Source organism: Lissotriton vulgaris, chromosome 5 (assembly GCF_964263255.1).
Source record: "Lissotriton vulgaris chromosome 5, aLisVul1.2, whole genome shotgun sequence".
In the NCBI taxonomy this organism is placed as follows: domain Eukaryota; kingdom Metazoa; phylum Chordata; class Amphibia; order Caudata; family Salamandridae; genus Lissotriton; species Lissotriton vulgaris.
This window is the reverse complement of record NC_141693.1, coordinates 1,685,759,075-1,685,778,405: the sequence shown is the minus strand read 5'-3', so window position 1 is coordinate 1,685,778,405 and position 19,331 is coordinate 1,685,759,075. Positions and strand designations below refer to the sequence as shown.

Genomic DNA, 19,331 nt, shown 5'->3' with positions numbered 1-19,331 from the left:
AGGGGTTCATCCATGACGTTCATATGCCCGACTGTACGTCAAAGCTGGCATTCCTAAACACCTTCAAGGTATAAATATACCTTCACTTGCTATAGCAAAGCACAGTGTGGTTCGGTGCAGTTCGACCTACTTGCCCGACGCAGCTCGCTACAGCAAGTGCTGAAGGAAGCCGACTCTCCAGCTGAGGCACTGACAAGAAGCTGCCGAGAATCCAGCTCCAGTGTTTCCGACTCCCCTTGCGGGGTGTTGGGAAATCGAGTCCGAGACAGAGATACCAACCTCCTTCATTCTAAAGGGATGGAGCTGATTAGAACCTAGAGAAACCTTTGACAATTCTAGGCAGAACTAAAACCTATGCTAAAGTCCACACTTACATCTTCCCTGGTACTAGACCTAGGTTAGGTACATTGGGGTAGGCGTATTTTAGAAGCACCAGTTGAGTATTTTAGCCTGTGTTAATTATGTATGTATTTTTTATATGTCATAGCACTAGACAATGCTATTACAGTATTATTTTATAATATTTTTCTCCTCGCTGTACGCATTATACTTTGCATTCTGTCTAACGATTGTAGCAGTTCACCTCTCTTGCGTGAGAAAGAAGACTGTTCAATAAATCCTTTTCATTGAAAACTCCAGTCTCACTATTTCTCTGTAACTCTGTAGAACCTAGCATGCACGATTGACTGAGTAAAATAGTTATCTATTGTTTCCACGACTCTTAAGATATTTGTTCCAGTCCTAGGGAAACAAAGTTGTCATGTTTATGCGGTTGTCAGAAACTAATCCCTTTTTGTGTGTTCGAGAAAGTTTCTAGTGACCTCTGAGCTAGCTGGCACTCACAATTAAGTTTAGTATATTCGATAGAGACATACTGACCTCAGTCCTATGTCACATCTATAGGATATATTAATCCAATGGGCAGAGCCTATTGGGAATATAGGAACTATACTACAACTAAGAGGGAGCACACCTCTTCGTCCGCCAACTTTTCCTCGGTTTCCGAAAAATGGAGTGGTTGTGGAGTGATGGACTGCCAGAGGGAATCGTAAAACTCTATTTGAAATCCCCGCATGGTCTGCAACGCAGAGGCATCGTTTGTGATGGAAGTCCAGGCCGGGAAAAAATTAAACAGCCAGCCCACTACTTTTACAACGGAAGAAGGGAGAACACTCACCAGAGCCGTTGGAAACAGCTGAGCCTTTGCCACCTCTTCCTCTGCCACGCTGCCCTCTGGTAGTGTAGAAATTGCCAAATCTGGCCTGGTCCTGAAACTGACCTTGGTGGGAGCCTTGTCCCCTGGGAGGACATTGGTTATTTGGCCGGCCAGACGAGAGGCCCCTACCTCGGCTGGCCCCATGGGAAACCCGGTTCGGTTTGCGCTTTGTCTAGGGAAGTAAATGTATTTACAAACTTCACTAGTTTTTTTCTAAAGGGTTCCCCAAAGAGTCCCCCTTGCGCAACAGGCCCCGCTTCTGAGTCGGCTTAATCACCCAGTTTCTGGTAGACCTTAATCAAAATGGAGCGGCAACGGTCAGTTGTTATCATACAGTTTGTGTTGCCCAAAAAGATGGCCGCCCTCTGTGCCCAGGCTGACAATGTGTCAGGCAAGATTACTGAAACTGATGTCTTTGCCTCCTCAGCCATATCCAAAATTTTGTAAGGGGACCCAGGACGTCCAGGAGCTTGTCCAGGCCCGCCCGCCAGGACCTATCAATCCCCTTTTTTAGGGTATTTCACAAACTTCTGCAGGAAAGTTTCCATTCTTGGGTCGATATCTGGGGTCATGGCTACCTTCCTCTCTAGGGAGGTACGGGGGTATTCCGCTCTAAGGCAGTTACGTGCCTTTTTCCCCAAAGGTTTCCAAACGCGCCCGCCCCAGTTGGATGGGAGAGGATGGTTTACTGATACGTTTGGCACTGTTCAATAAGCCTGCATGCAATTTGGCAGTCGGTTTGCAACTTAAACCCAGTATATGGCTTTCAGGTTTCAAAGAGATTCCATAAATGGAGGTGGATGCAAAGTTAAAAGGAGAGAGGTTCAATGTGTTTTGAAATGCTGGTTAGTTTGATAACATTTTAAGCATCTGCACTAAACTTGGCAGGCAAATGAAATGTTTGACTTAATTATATGTCGATTTTCATGGAAACCCACAAGGCAGTGTGGGGGGTGTTAATTTGTTATTAACTTTGACACTCTGTTTAACTCCACAGACAATATTACAGAAATGTACTGTTTATTTTTTTGTTGGTATATTAAGTTAAGCCCAGTGCAGATGTCACAGGTTTCAGACATATCTGACAGTTGTGAGGAAGAGGGGTTACATTTAAATAGTTTAAAAAGATTTAATTTGTTATAGTAGCCTTGGTGACATTTAACTGATTTACAGGGGATTTGAGACACCAGATTAGGGTTCGATTTGCAAATTGCACGTCAGGTGGTGGTTTGCTGCATGGAAATGTCTTGTTCTAGGATATAGCGATGCAGCAAATGCAAGGCTCAGATAGTTGCCGTACTGTGACGTGAGACGTACTGACACAAGGAGGAGGGGCCGCGCGAGCCGCGAATTGCAGGAGACGCGGAAAGTGTGTATCGGCCAAAAAACGGCCTAAAACGACCCAAAAATTGTCCGAAAACCGAGCCGCGGCAGCCCGAGGACCCGGGAGCAGCCCTGGGACCAACTGCGACTGTGCTGAAGGCGACCTTTTGCTGACAGCCTGATACAACAGACTGCTGACTGTTTGTCAGGAGTGAGTCCTCCAGGGTGCAGGAACAGTGGAGAACAGTGGAGAATCGTTGCGCTTCTACACAGAAGCATCTTTGGAACATTGCCAAGGCAGAGCTGAAGCAAATCGCAGGAGGAGGAGTCACACGCCATCACTGTTGCAGCCCACGCCCGCTTTGCTGGTCAGTTTGTTTGCGGCTTGCACCCCTCCCCTACCCCCCCCCCCCCCCCTCCCCGCCTGCCGCTACTCACCGCTCCCCTCTGCTTGCGGCCCGCAACCTGCCTGGCGCCCCTTCCACACGTCCACTGCCTTCCGGATTGGATCGGACTGGATAGTACGTTGTTGCAGTGCAGGCGGCCAGCAGTGCCAGCGGTGGAGGCTAACTCCGGGAGCTTCGGAGGTGAGGTGAGGTGAGAGCTGCGAGGGGGGCTTGTGTCCTGCGGCGCAGGTGCGCACTTAGCGAGCTTTGTCAATTCCAAGTAGCTGAGGCCAGGACTTGTGGAGCGCCAGGAGTTGGGCGCTATAAGTGGGAGAGTGCAGGAAAAGGAGGACACAAAGTGTAGTGCCCGGGCTCCAGACCGCCGGTATTGCAAGGCACAGGCAAGCAGAGGAGAGCAGAGTAACCCTGCTGCTAACAGTATTAAAAGAGCAGCGGCAGTGACGGCCGGAAAACCGAGGTGTTTTCAGCAGCCACAACGACCGCAATGAGGACAACTAGAGTCCTAGCAGCAGTACCCCCAGCTTGCCGTCCTCCACCCCACACCACACACAGCGTAGCGAACTGAGGTGAGATTACGGGGCAACTGGGGGTAGTAGGAGTGAACAAACAACAGACTGGAAATCTCTGCCTCTCCCCCCTTCTGGTTTGCACCCTCAGAGGTGCTGTGAGGAGTGTTGTGGAGCGGAGAATCTGTGAGGCAGCCTTCTCTTGCCACTTGCTTCGCCATCTTGCTCTACTAGCCAGGTGGCACAACCATCTTAAATTAAGGCAGTCAGACAGGCAGACGGAAAGACCAATTTTGGAGAATCCCTACCAGAGACCTATCCAGGACACCCTAAGTGATAACTAAAGTACCAAGGCGCGTGGTGAGCACTGGACTTTCCCCATCTCACTACCCATCTCACTCAGGAAAAACTTCCTCAGCACCTTAAAGACCTGAGGTAGTGGAGCAGGTACAGAGTTCTTGTATCGCGGGAGCCACCGGACGCTGCAGGAAGGTCCGGCAAGCGACCCAAACACCAAAACTAGTCAAGCAAACTCCTCCCCAAGAGACACTGACCAAGCACACAATCACGGATCACTAGGTAAAAGGGCATCAAACGCACCATGAGGTCAGGAAGGACAACAGGTGGGGAGAAAAAAGACCAACATTTGTTAGCTAACTCCAAAAAAGACGCAGAAAAGGAAGCTAAAAGGAAGGCACCCCGGTGTTGACCGCGGAGTAAACCAGCAGCCTACCTGGCTCCTCGCAGGGAGGAGCAATCCAAACAGAGCCAACGCAGATAAACTGCGACAAGCAGAACACGTTTGGAGTTTCATCAACGATCAGCACAGGAACCCCTGCAAAGACAAGCACCGAGCCTATCACCAGCAAAAAATTCAACAAGTCAGCCCCACAAGTAGCTCTCTAAGGTGAAAAGAAAGGCACTCCACTGGTACCATTCAGGCATCATTCATTCCCGAATAGCAGTAAATGGGCACTGATCACTGATTTCTTAAAAGTAGCGACAAAAACCATCAAGACTAAACAGGATCAGACTGAACTTGAACGCCCTGAATATTACTAAATCAGCAAAGATACCTCTGACACTCAAATTGAAGTCGCCACAAAGCCTCTCGGAAGAGAAGCAGCGGCGAGAGCCAAAATCATGAAATAGAGGATTTTCGGGAAACGGGTCCAGGCCACCAAAATGCGGCAAACAGTGAAGTACACACAACCAAAAGTCCTCTAGATAGGGGCAAAGCCACAAAACCAAAGCCACGAAGGCATTAATACACTACCATTATCACCCACTCATTTCAGAATCTCATTTGCAGCAGGAAAAACAAATAGCACTTAGCCGCCACTGCAGCAATCAGGTAGTTCCAACACATGAGACGAGTTTAAACATCCGCAGTCCATTTGGAAACAAACATATACCTACGCCTATAGACGACATGGACCTTGTCGAAATAAATAACAAGAAGCAATACCAACACACTACGCCTCAACACCTATTGGCAACAGTATATCAAAGTGGCCAGGATCTCGCATTTTCTAATCAATATGATGACACGTCCTTCAATTTTAAAAACACTGAAAATTCCCCCATTGTGCCGTATTCAAAAAAAGGGAAAACTTGTGAGATTCTGGATTCACTGAATTTACTGTCTCAGGACCTCCAACTATCACAGGAGGAGAAAGCTAGATCACCACAGACAATAGTCTTGATGCAGTTGTTAAATACCCTGGACACCATTGGTAAAGGTATGATCTATCACGCTGACAAGTTAGACACCCAAGTGGATCTCTTAAACATCCTAGCTACCCACGTACAGGGTGTTGAACAAAAGTTGCAAAACTTCAGCGACATGATCATGAGGGTGCGGCAAGACCAAGAAACCAGTTTTCAAACATGTCATTGCCATTGCACTCAAATAATAGATCAATTAGCTGTAGTCCCAGGTTTAATGTCCGAATTATTGGGGGTCTCCAGGGACATCGCATTAAAGACCAATCCACCGGTCAACAAAGTGAAAGAAACACTGAGGGAAGAGGAACTGGCTTGTCCTAGCCCTCTAAAGGAGCAAATTGCAGAAGCACTGGAGTCCAACCTAGCCCAAACACCGGCAAACATTAATAAATATCCACCAACAGCAGTCATAAGCAACCCAGGCCCCCCGGCCACTTCAGCAACTGATCATAGTACCAAGTCACTAAAAAGAATAGCCCCACTACCAAGCGGGAAAGTAAACGCTTGAGAAAGGCCAGAAATGGGAAAAAACAAAGACAGGTACAGCACGCATCCAGCATCACGAAGACGCAACTCAAAGCGAAGTTGAGACAATATCAAAAAATCTTGAGAGTGTTCGCCTAGAGGTTAAAACTTCACCGTCCACTAATAAGATCTCTATCTCAATAAGTCAAATCGAACCCATAACTGGACACTCACAGTCACCAAACGTATACAGCATCTTCAAGCCCATAAAAAAAGAAAAGAAACGGCACGCATCAACCCAGGCCACACAAACTATAAAAACCTACACCACAATGGGTCTAAATACGTCAGAAGTCACCTCAACCAGTGCAAAGGATTCCATCCCACACAAGGAGGGAGACGACGAGGTCAGGACCAATCATAAATCACCAACCAATCACCGCAGTGGAAGTGGCGCAGCAACGATTGTAAAGTATAATGACACATACAACCAAAATAATGATCAAAATGTTCATAATCACGATCCGATCATTCCGGGACAAATCACGGAGGCGAAACAAAACGGAAACATTTTGGAAATTGAACAGTGGCCAGTCTCGCCTGACCTCATCATTGACTATAAAAGTTGGATTTTATCCCCCACTACGTCTCAAGGGGAACCCACAATATTCTTAATAGAAGTGTATTACTAAAACTATTTAAAGCACTTCCTTCCTTGAGTCACATCAACACCAGCAACCTAGAAACCATAGAGTTTAAGCTTAATCCCGACCCAACAGGCCACGAAATCACCACAGCTACTTTCACTGATAATCCTACCATCGAGCAGATCTGGCGGCAGCAGGAGTCATTTGCAAAATGGGGCATAGAAATAAAAAAGCAGTCTCCTCCCCGTTTCCAGAGTCCGCTACAACTATCAAACCCACCAGAGAGTACGCTGAGAGGCGCAAAAGGCCCGTATAAACACAGTGCAACAAAGAGCACAATCCAAACCGGAAGGAAAATCACCATCACGTTTGCTCATCCTGAACCAAACAAGCATACTGGTCATAGGTAGACAAACACAACCGGAACCATCGACAGAATGGCATGAATAAATTCAACCAGAGGAATAAAACCAGACAAAGACTGTATCATTTGTTCCTTAGACGTCAATGGCCTAAGCACAAAACTAGAAGATCACGACTTCATGGAATTCATTCAACAGTATGACCTTCTTCTTTTTCAAGAGACGTGGCAGATAAACCCCTCACCAATGGTGGGATACAAAGAATATTTAATTCCGGCAAAAAGGGAATCGAAACACGGAAGAGCAAAAGGGGGCCTGTCCATCTTTGTCTCGACATGCATCTCATGCCAAGTTTCTGAAGTAGACCTCGACTCAGCTTGGATGTTATGTCTCAAACTAGAGGCTGCACCCTCTTTTAGCCTGCTAATATTGAATGTCTACATTAATCCATCACCGAAACAAAAGAGAGCATGTATCGAGACCTTATCTGCAACACTAGCTACCCTTAAACTTGCCCACCCTCAGTCCAATACCATACTGTCAGGAGATTTAAACATGAATCTACTACAAGTCCGTAAAAAAAGATCAACAGGCCACACTCGACCTAGCCAGCGAGGTGATACTCACGGTAATAGATGCGCATCCCTGCTGGAGGAACAGTCTAAGTGCATATTAAACGGACAAGTCTCGCCGGGGTGTCTCCCAGCATACACCAGAGTCACGCAAAAAACAGGATCTACCATTGATTATTCATTAACAGATCACAACATCCTCTCACACATCTCAAATTTCCAAATAATAGAAAGGACAGAAAGTGACCATTATCCTCAAACCTTCTCCTTGCACATAAGCACGACAATTCCAATACCAGACAAAGCAATGTCCCAACAAACACAATGTTACAACCTGAAACGACTCACTTGGAAAAGGGAAAATATAGGTGATATCATGGCCAAATGCACTGCCCTTCTGGAAAACTTTAAGGTCGAACCATCATGTATACCGGCCTGGGTATCCTTCACACATGATCTAAATATGGCATTCACAAGAAAGGACATCGGCCACAAAGTAGGAAGGTCAGCGGAGTCAGCGTGGTTTAATAATAACTTAAGGAAACAAAAAAAACAACTGAATAAACATTTAAGACAACTACGAACTCTAGGTTCAGACCGTTCACAGGGCATTCTCTCCCTAATATCAAAATTAAGGAAAAGCTTAAAAAGGGACATCAAGGTGGCTAAGAAAAACCATATTGAACTGCTTTGGACAAAACTCCATCATGCCACCAAACAAAGAGACTCCAAGAGCTTCTGGAATGTCATTAACCAGATATCAAACGGCAAGAATCGCCATTTCAACTCAGAAATAATGGAGGATGCCTGGAGAGCACACATCAAACATACATACAACGCCATTCCACCCACCGATATTGCAAATTACGGAGTCTCTAAAGTAGGAATATCCCATGACACAGCAAAGACAGAACACCATGATTTCACCCTGGAGATCGCACAAGAGCAGGTCCTAAACATCACAAAAAATCTAAGGCCTGAAGGAGCTCCAGGGCCCAACGGTTTGCGAAACGCTTTATTCCGGCACGACCCCCCCGTTCGGGTCAGGTATTCTTACTCCGCTCTTCTCACACGCGCTAACATCAGGCATATTCCCTGACTCCTGGCGAGGAAGCATCTTCAACCCTGTATATAAATCAGGCTCACGCTCTGACCCCAGCAATTATAGAATGATTACACTAATTGACGTTGAGGCAAAGGTTTATGCTTCGAACCTGCTCGCAGATCTAGAAGAATGGGTGAGCCGTACAAATCTAATGCCAAGTACACAAACCGGATTTCGGGCTGGAATGTGCACCCTCACAAACATCTCAGCGGTTACTCTTCTAGCGAAACAAGCACACGCAAAATCACGGACTCTGCACGTGTAGTTCATCGACCTTAAAGCAGCGTTCGATAAAGTACCAAGAGCAAGGTTATGGGTCAAAATACAAAATTGGGGGTTACCAACCAAACTTCTGGCGGCGATAATGAACCTTCATACAAAAACGTGGGTATAAGTCAAGAAAGGAGTTGGACGCAGTATAGCAAGCAAGATTCCAACAAGAAATGGACTAAAACAGGGGTGTGTGTTGGCCCCCTGCCTTTTTAGCAGCTGTACTGCTGACCTTGAGAAACATCTCCAACAAGTTCAAACCGACCCCCCTAAATTGGGCAATACGCCAATCACTAGCCTTCAAACACCTATAGGCCTGCAGCGATCAATGGCCCAACTAGGAGCATACATGATCACAGCCCAATTAACAATAAATCACAAGAAAACAGAAGTGCTATGTTTTTCCAAACATCGGAAAACAGGGTCAAAAGGTATATTCATCACAAATCTAGATGGCAAACCAATATCCCAGGTGAATTCATACAAATACCTTGGATTTCAACTCAAACACAACCTCAACTTGAACAACTAGCTGAACCAAGGAAAAATGAAGGCAAAACAACTCCACTACGCTTTTAAAATTCTAAAGAGGAAGTTAAAAGGCTGCTCAACGGGTCACCTGTTAAAGATAATTGCAGCAAAATTCATTCCAACTATTTCTTATGGCTCAGAACTGATGACGAGTCTCTTTAAGAATCTATTTTCAATTCCACGATACATCTCTCAGCCACAGATTCGATTGGAATACGGGCTCAAAAAACAGAAACCAGCCCGACAAGGAGTGGTAGTCAAATATTACTGGTGGGTGAGGCAAGCAGAAGAAAAACCTTAGCCCACTCTTGCTGGGCAGAAATTGAACAGCAAGCGAGACAAAATAATTCCATCGTCAGCATACTAAAAGAATCACTTGCAGACCTACACCTTGAAGAGGCCTGGCATATAATCACCTCCTATTCCGTGTTAAAAAAAGTGGCGAACAAGGCAGCAAAACAAAGGTCTTTGTTAATGGATAAAACTGCATTTGCAACAAAAAAACATGCATGGGTAGTGATTCAATCATATCAGCCGCTGAAACCACAACAATACTTGTCAGAACACTTCCCACACCACAAAAAGCACTACCTGACGATGCTACGGTTGGGGCATTTCCCCATGAAGGATCTGACCCCGAAATGGAAACGCACATGGCTGACGAAAGAATGCAGACTGTGCGGACAGGGAGATGAGACACTACTTCACCTCCTATGCATCTGCCCCTCGCTTTTAGAAAGCCGGAAAATCCTCCTTCGGGAGTTTTTTAGGAAAAAACAATTAAGGACATGCAGAGCTGCTGTCATAGAAAGTCTGGGAGGCCTGTCAGTGCAACGGTCCTGCAAAGCTATTACGTTTTTGGAAATGGCAGCCAAAGAACTAGATAAATCACAAGAATCAACGTGAGTGGCCCTCACAAGACAGACTGACTGGACCTCACCTTTTCATGCACTAATTTTTGATTGTTTCTCAACTAAATATCCTAGCACTTTAATACCGCACTGATTATAAACCTAACATTTCTTATTTTAAATGTTAACAGGGATTGCGTAATGACAACAGTGTTTTTTTACCTCTTTGCATCTTTCAAATCATTGCTTTTAATTACTGTGTATAACGTGTTTTTACAATCTTTTACGATTTTTTAAACGAAATCAAATAAAAGTATCATTGACTGACAGGTTGGTTACCCACGGAAAATCACTGTGGTTTCTCGTGACAGAGGGGTAAAGTCGGTGGTGGTTAGCTACAAGACTGATCTGTGAACTTTGACTTTAGTGCTGGTGACACCCGACGCAAAAACAATTTTTGCCTCCCCCACACCACATGAACACCTCCTTGGATTCTCTAACTACCACCAGGCAAAAGTGCTCCTCATCTCTCCAATTATAAGTTATTGCTAAACACAGCGCCGTTCCTGAGGTCAGCACCCCTTCCACAGGGTAGCACCCAGTGCGGCCGCACTAGTCGCACTGCCCTAAAGTCAGCCCTGTGTGAAGGACCTGACCTGCGTCCAGGTGCGCGGCAGTGAACCTGCGTTCACACTGCTGATGGCCAAGCAGAATTGGTTGAGGGAGGTTTAATGGATGCATAGTGATTCTGAGGTGTAATTATTCACCACCACCACACACTGCATATATCCACAGCATGATTCCACAAAACCACCAGTAAAACACGTTTAGCTTTCCATCTAAAAACACAGTTAATATGAAGTTATAGTTACTTTGGTCATAACACATTCATGTATATGTGTAAGCAAAGATCTGAAGTTCATTTAAAAAAACCTTAGCTAAAGTGCCGTTATGATTAAGAAAAAAACAAACCCCTTAGAAATTCCATACTTATGGTATGCAAACCATAGCAAATACACGTGCCACAGAAACTATACCTGACACACCTAATGTAATGCTTATTTATGACTTCACTAGATTTCAGCACCTACAGGAAGACAATAACTGTATTCATAGTTAAGCCATACAGAAAGTGAACAGTAAGGTGATGGTCATGTCACTAGTGAGACAGTTTATGCGATTTCTGATAGCAATTGACACATCAGGGTGAGGTGATGAGCACTGAATTTGGTGTATGAGGTGAATGGCAGGTGTGCAAGCTATGGTTTGTGGACTTAATCATAATTAGGGAATGTCCTGGGATTTTGGTTTTATTTTGTAGTCCTAGCTGCTCTTTGTGTTTTTTAAGCGAATTTATTTTATAAGATAAATACGAATATAAATGTGTAGGATTCGTTTGTTAAACCGTGTAACAACCAAACACTTACTGTGAAACCGATATCAAGCAGAAGCTGTGCTTTAGAAAGGCCAGACGTTCTTCAGCAGGGCACGTTTTCGTATGCTTTACCTTATCTTCTTGCTAGCAACACAAACCGAAGCTGAATGTACTTCACAAGTAGGAACAGTCAAGATAAACTGAGATTCAAAGGCACCCCAAGATTGGAAAAAGGGTGAATTTTCTATTTTCTGTCAGTGAAGCGCTCAGGAACTCCAGTATGAGGAAGCTTGTGCTGAGCGGCGCCGATAAAGCCTACTTCTGAGGCACATGCCACTGCTGCTTGCTCACTATCATTCAGAAGGGTCCAAAGTCGAAACACAGACCAGCTTCAATAGTGCAATTATTAGATAAGGCCTTATATTCAAAGGAACACATTCACGATTCGCACAAGTGCTCAGGACTCCCACTTATCGCATCACATTCTGAAAATGGGTTATATTATATTTAAGCAATAGCCCCAGCTTATTCATAGGCCCGTAGTATACTGCGTTCTAGCAGCATGTATCGGCTCTAAAATGTTTGCTTGAAACAACCTTCGACAAACAATTTTTAGAGGAACAGGTATTTTTAAAGGATACTACTTAGTCAGGAGATCAGACCTTTAGTATTTTTGGTAAGTTGAGTTGAAAACATTGATGAAGCACTATGGGCTGAAACGCCATTGATAAGAAACACAAATCAATTCATTCTTTTGCCAATAATGCAAAACTCCCTCTATTTATGCTTTTCGTTTTTAAAAAAAATGCATTTTGTGGTATTTGCTCGAGTAGAAACAAAAACCTTTGTTATTAAATTGGTAACTGGCATGCATGTTTGACAAGGGTTGATGGCACTACCCCATTTCTTATTGTACTGTTTAGGATAGCTCTTTCCAGTGCTTCACAGTGAATTGTAATAAGATTGATATAGCTCTTACTACCCCCAACAAGATGTTGAAGTGCTTTACAGCAAGTAGCACGCTACTCCAGAACCCAGGGTTAGCGTTAGTGGTTATTGTTGCTTATTGCGATTAATCCTGTGCTCTCAAGAAAACATTGCATGCATTTACTCCAGTTACTTCGAGATATATTAATATCAAATAAGTGTGATCCTTAGTAGGAACTATATGGTCTCAGTGGAATGATTGGTGAGCTAGATAGCCTGTTTGAGATTACAGGGATAAGGTTTTAAAGATTAGAGGTTGTGATGTATGACTGGAGATATCTGCCAATTCTAGGATTACAAGAAGAAGGATTGAGGCAGGCATGAGACTGAGAGGACGCTATTCTCAGAAATAGAGTGTATGGAGCGAATGGAAGGTAAACAGATGTCACAGAAGAAAGAAAAGAGAGGATTCAAGGGGTTAAGTCAAGGTTAATTTCTCATGCGGGTTTTAGGAGTATAGTGGGAGAACGCTTCTGAGTTGGCAAGCAATTCGAGAATGTAAGTTGCAGGAAGAAACATTATACATAGTGTTCCATATCCAGCGCAGACAGTACAAACACAAAAAATGCATATGGGTTTGGACTTTAGGGAGCACCTTCAGCTTTTGCATTATCTTCACAACTAACTGCATGATTTACAAACCGTTCCCGACCAGCGCCCCTGCATATCTTGTGGTGATTCTCGGCATACGTGCAGCCAACCACCATCAGACTGCAAACTTAAACGCGTAAAAAAAAAAAACTACAAAGGAGCAGACTTTTCAATTTACGCACCCAGGATCTGAATCAACATCCTTGTATTCGTCAGGAAAGCCCCAGTGCTTCTTTGATATAGGAAAGATGCTCCTCTGCCTACAACACTTTATCACAATGGATTAATAGTCCAAAAACTAGCTACATCTTCTGTCACTGTTGTGTTTATGCTCGTCTTTGACCCTGTACAGTGCTTAACTGCCTTTTGCCTAGATTCACTCTTTACAATTACCACCCACCTGCACACATACATACCTGGCAAAGACAGTAAAAGATCTGTTTTCAAAAGCCTCAAAGATACTTTTAAGAAGAAATTAATGTATTTTATGGGCCTTGATTGTTTTGTTTTTGTTTGATAGATATTTCTAGGTGCAGATTCCTCACCTTATGTATATTTCCCAGGTGTCACTGAATCTGGAAACTTTTCAGCAGTACCTCTACACGCTGGTAGGTGGCGCTGCATGGCTCCTCTCTGACTCTAATTGGCACTGGAAATAATGTGTGAGGCCTATAAAGACACCAACCGAGCATGCTGACATCAGTTCCTTTCTTTCTGTGCCACCTTAATTCAGAGATCTCTTCTTCGTCCCTGACTTTTACCTCAAAAAAAGTATCAAAATTCAACAGTGCACAAGGAAAAGTCACCCCCAAAAATGACAGATTTCAAGCTCTGAAAGAAATGTTGAAAACAGATGTCAGTAACAGATCCCTGTGGCGCCTGGGGTTGAGCCAAGATTCTTTAAGACTTGCAGCGACTGCTCGTCGATGAACACAAAGATCATCCGGGACTGCAAGGCGAAACTCTATATCACCAAACATAAGAAGATTCCATGACGGGACAGGTCTAAATTGCAGTCCAAGTCGAAAAACTGGGCCGTTCTCACACTAGAAGTCAACAAAGCTGTTTTAGAGGCCAGTCTTCATCAAGATCAAAATAGTCTGTTAAGTCTAAAATGAAGCATAAATATTGAAGGGAGACTGCCCCCTCTTGCACTTGTATTCACCCAAAAAGCGGGAATGGCACCATGGCTTTTGATATTGCTTCTGGAGTCTGTTGACTTTGAATCCCATTCCGCAACTGGTCCCTCGGATTTTTGCCTGCTCCCACTGAAGTATTGCCAGTGGGTTCACCCTCTGCGGCACTGGGACCCTCCCAGCCCATCATGAGGCCTTTGGCTCCGTGTCTGACCCCACCTCTCATGAAACTGTTCACATTTTACCTAGGACTTTGACGTCGGTGCTGAATTCATCGACTGAACAAGGAGATACCTATTGCATTCTCTGACTCCGAATTAGCTCTGGTCTGACACCTCGACTATAGCTGCACCCGCCTACTGTTGAGGCACTGCTTCCTCCACTTGATGTGCAGCTACCTCAAGGAGATACTCACACCTTATATTCCCTTTTGGCACGGACTCTACAACGATTATGAAGCAGGTAATACGTTCACTCAACCCGGCCATGGTACGACTACTTGCAGGAGGCAAGTGGCCTTGATACCTCTCCTGAATCAGGTCTTCTCTCACCCCCTGGCCCAACTACGGAAGAATCCGCCTCCTACGCCATGGCAATGTGTATGGCGTCTGAAGATATGATCTCCAGTTGCCCACCTTGGAGGGTAAAACTAATGTGCTAATGGAACTCCTCCAGCCAGAGCAAACATCTTCTGAGCCCCTTCTGCCATTTAATGAGGCACTGACAGATACCTTGTTGGGCCCCTATGCTAAAAAAATGCTGCCCCCTCAGCCAGCAGGTAAATGGCAAGATGTGATCGTCCAGCCCCATGCGCCCCGCGCTTCTCTTCCGCACTACTCCCCTGAAAAATTGGTGGTGCAGGAGTCAATCTGATTTGCATATCGCTCCACTAAATGGGGCAGTTTTAAATTTGCCAGGTGTCCCTGGCAAACCTGTTTACCTATGTTAAAGGTGAACAAAGCAAAAACACAGCTCCTAGAACCTTTGGTGTGAATATGCTGACTGTTCCTATCATTGAACAGGGGATAATTCTGTTTCTATGTAAACAGTTAGGACTCCCTTAATTGGTATTCTGATATTTGAAATGTATTGAGTTTGTTCTAGAATTCTCTAGCCGCATTTCTGGGACTCCCCTTCTTTGGTGGGTGTCCATTTTGACTATTGAGCATGCAGCCATTTCCAGAGTGATCCATAATGTAAATAACCTTGGTGGTTACTTGGATACTTACATAATGAGATCACTGTTAGATTGGATCTTTATTTTAACCTATTGATTTTAGTTTAAGAGGCTAGGCCCAGGCTTCCTCAATGTTGTAAAGCCAGTAGACTGGGAGAAAGCCAAATGAAATGGGAAATCATTTGTGATAGCTCCTGTGCCCTGCACTCTGTAAAGTGAACACACGTTTTCTGACTCTTGACTTAAACTCCGACTTGTGTTCTATTCAACTCAATTCACTTTTAGCTAAAATCTGTCTAAAATATATTGTATCAGTTTGGATGGTTCACCACGTTAGGTAATGGCTGCCTGTATATTTTAATGTGTTTACTCTTGTTGAATCTTCTGTAAGCTATGCGTCAGACTTTTTTCTTTTCCAGGCAATGAAGATCTGAGGAAAGGAAATAGTGTTTTGTTTTAAACCGCTGAAGTTGTGATTGTTTAGTACTGGCACTGATCAACTGTGTTTATTGTGATTTTATTCTCATTGTGGATTTTGATGCATCAATTTCATGTTTTTAAATAGATTCGTATATGAATCAGAATTAAGCATATTAGTGGCCTCAAAAATGTATCGTATATGTTTATTAAATAAAGTTATTCAATACCCAGGTATCTACTAGTTACCATTAAATGACAGTTTAAAATGAAAATTTGGGATTGTCAAATTTTAAGGTAATGAATGAATGCTTAGGATAATCAAGCATGTTTGCCCGTCATTTAAAGTCACTGAGTCAGCTAGTAGCGAAGGAGTTTGTTCGATCAAAGGCTCAAATGCTTTAGTATGAAATTGGAGATATTTGTGATCCAATCAGTTATGAGGCTGGTTAATAGATATCAGTCTCTGCTTGCTCTCGTTCCATCGCTTGTCTGACCAGTGTCTGAATAGTACTCTCTGCCTCGCTGAAAAATCCACCTATTCTACCTTTGGAGCGTATAATTTCCTCATGCTCAAGATGTGTTCTGAGAAGAGGGCCTATTGAGATTGGCCTGGAAAATTTAACAGGGCAACCCCAAAAGTTCAGTAGACTGAGGCAGTTATTCCTTATAGTTAGGTGTGATCGAGCATAACCCCTCTGCTGTATTTTTTGTGAGGGGAGACAGATGACGTGTCTGGTAGTGTATGCCCTGGAAACTTTAGATGGTCTATTTTGAATGGATGTTTGTATGTATGCATGTGCCCTTGTAAATATAACCCATTAAAAACTTTTCATGCCTCATATCAAAGTTGGTTATTTCAAATGTAGTTATTTTTAGAGGCCCATTAGTTATTTCTGTCACATCCTACATCCATGGAACTGTGTATTGCTTGTGCTATACTTGGTTATGGAGGCCTAAAGTTCTTAGATCATTCAAGTGAAATATGTTTATGGATGGAATCCCAATTTTTAGAATTCCCAATTGTAGTAATAATATAAGTAGTAAACTATCAAAGTATCTGAATTGAGGCATACACCATTTTGATTTTCAAAACTACAACGTAGTTTCTCAGATTTCTGAACATAAAAATGATTATCTCTGAATATGATCTCTCTGTTTGAGCGTTTATAAGATATCATAGCTATTGGGCCCTGTCCATGTACAGCTTGGTCTTTGTGTAGAACTAATAAAAAGATTTAAACCATAAGTATGATCTCTCAGGAACCTACCTACAATCGAAGTTTTCAAATCTTGCCTCCATTACAGGGTGTCATGATAGCATCATAGACAGCATTGTATTATACTATTTGTCCAAACCATCTGCTCTTGTACAGTTGGAAATAACTAAAATTACGGAGCTATACTCTGACAAGCCCAAAGTTCTAAGTCTATTTTCAATGTAGGCCTCTAGAAGAAATGTGAATTGTATTAATTCATCCCCTTGCACACTATGAAATCTCTGTATTTTTACATTGTTTAGACCAAGCAGATTCAGGCCTGTTAGCTTTAAGACCTACAACATTACATGTTGCTATTTTTCAAGCAGTTTTTCAACTGAAATCTGGCCCAGGCATACACAAAGGATAACATAGAGATGTCCTATCGTGCCAGATGGTCAGAGAGATGAACCACCATTGGTACATTTCTCCCCTCATCATGTGGTAAATGCTGTGGCTTTGTCCCATGCTAATAATTGTTCATAATAATGCACTCCATCTTTACTGATGCTTCTTCTGATGAATCTTCACGATTGGTTCTTTTGTAGAGCTACATTTGGATCCTTCAACAGTCACGTTTCATGTTTATACCAGGGCCTAGAGCTTCCTCATCCCACTCTCCCTCTGCTTAGGCACCCAGAGACTATGTTTACATTTCTAAAGACAAAGAATAACAGATTAAATATCCAAGTCTTTGTAGACCTTTGGATTTAAATCTCCTCCTTGTAACCGCCACTTAATCTCACAACTCCCTCCTCAACACTATCACCCAGTTTTGGGCTACAGTCTCCCAGCACGTATACTCCTTTTAAATTGGAACTGCAGTTAAGTACTTCTTTCAAGCTTAATTCTAAATGTTCTCTCTTCCAATATTTACATAAAATCTATAATGATAGGTTTAAAATCAATTGTACAGTAGCAGACATTTTCATGTAGGTAATGCCTGTTTATAGTATTATTTGTCTTTAGCTGTGCCACGCTGACTGAGCCATTCCTCTTAATTTTTACAGGCTGTAATTTGAACAAAGTAATACAGTACAACAATGTTCCGGAACAGTCTGAAGATGCTTTTAACTGGTGGGAAATCCAACCGTAAAAGTCGTTCCAGTGGTAAGTTGTTTTACAAAGGTATAATCCTCCATATTGTATTTTCTACCCTAAAGCCAAAATGACACTTTGCTTGGCAGCTTGTTATATCTTAACTGGCCATATAGTATATAGGGAAAATCTCCAGTAGGCTGGAACTAGAGTGCTAATAATATTTTTGACGTGTATATAACTTGGCTTCCTCAAATCCACCTGGAGCCTGTCAGATTGACTTGCTACACTCACTCTCATTACACCAGAGGGCTGGTATGAACATGTTTGCCAGGGCAGCTATAGGCGCTCCTAGTCCGCCATTGTTTCTTGTAAAGGATGATGAATCATTAGCACAATCCAGGACTTTTCTAATTTTTTGTAGATATGGCTACATTAGGACAGTGTTTCTAATTTGCCTTGGTCTAATTAACCTATAGCATTGTATTTCATTCTTTGTGGCTAAGCTCTATTCTGCCATTTGATCCATATGCCATAATAACCCAATCTATTGTACCATGTAGCTAGTTGTTTCAGTTAATTATTTACAAGATAGAGGCATAGACTAATATTGTGTTTAAATTGATAACTTTTCGTTAGTCGGACAGCATGTTACATGATGCTAAATATATTAGATATAACAATTTTCCAGCACTTGATTACTAGATCAGAGCCTAAACAATTTATTAGTTGGTATTCCTCACATTGCGGCACTCGCAGTTTGTTCTGAATGCATGTTTTTATGATCTCTGACATGGAGCATCGTTTTCCTATGTAAAGTGTTTTATTGGGGAATTGACATCTGACATATTTGTTTTCGTTAGCATTTCCTTTGTGACAAGGTGCACAAAATTCCTAGGATTTAGCAAATTTTTCCATTCTTCTCCACTTCTTAGTTTCTGAATCCACAGGCCCTCCTGCTACATCTTGCATCTCTATGTTTAAAATAAACAGCAACTTGAAACAGAGTTCAGTGCTTAACTCCTAACTTCATGTACCAGAGCATGTTTCCCCTCATACTACTATATGATATGGCAACCTCAGAATTTCGCTATTTTTGCATATGAAGCGTTATTCAGCTTCCATCTGCAAAATATAAAGGCCTTCTGTCATGGTAGCTCCAAGTCATAAGGAATGTTCACCAAGACCTTCACTATACCCTATTGCCCCTATTAAGCCAAATTGAAAGTGAGTTCCATTTTACACTCCATAACCTCTTCTTTTTTCACTTAGGGGATCTGATTTCTTGTGATTTTTCTCTACTTTTATTTTATGCCTTTGCTTTGTAATTTCAGCTTGCTCTCACTTGTAGGAATAGGTGATACCAAT

At 43.1% G+C, this 19,331-nt stretch overlaps 1 protein-coding gene across 1 annotated transcript in view; it reads left to right on the top strand.

The window, feature by feature from the left end:
• Window positions 1-19,331, top strand: part of TANC2 (tetratricopeptide repeat, ankyrin repeat and coiled-coil containing 2) — a 2,475,706-nt gene that overhangs the window by 493,068 nt on the left and 1,963,307 nt on the right. Inside the window, exon 5 of the mRNA XM_086923824.1 lies at window positions 17,936-18,035. Coding sequence (XP_086779950.1) covers window positions 17,969-18,035 — 67 coding nt within the window. The 5' untranslated portion in view covers window positions 17,936-17,968. The remainder of the gene's footprint in view (window positions 1-17,935; window positions 18,036-19,331) is intronic.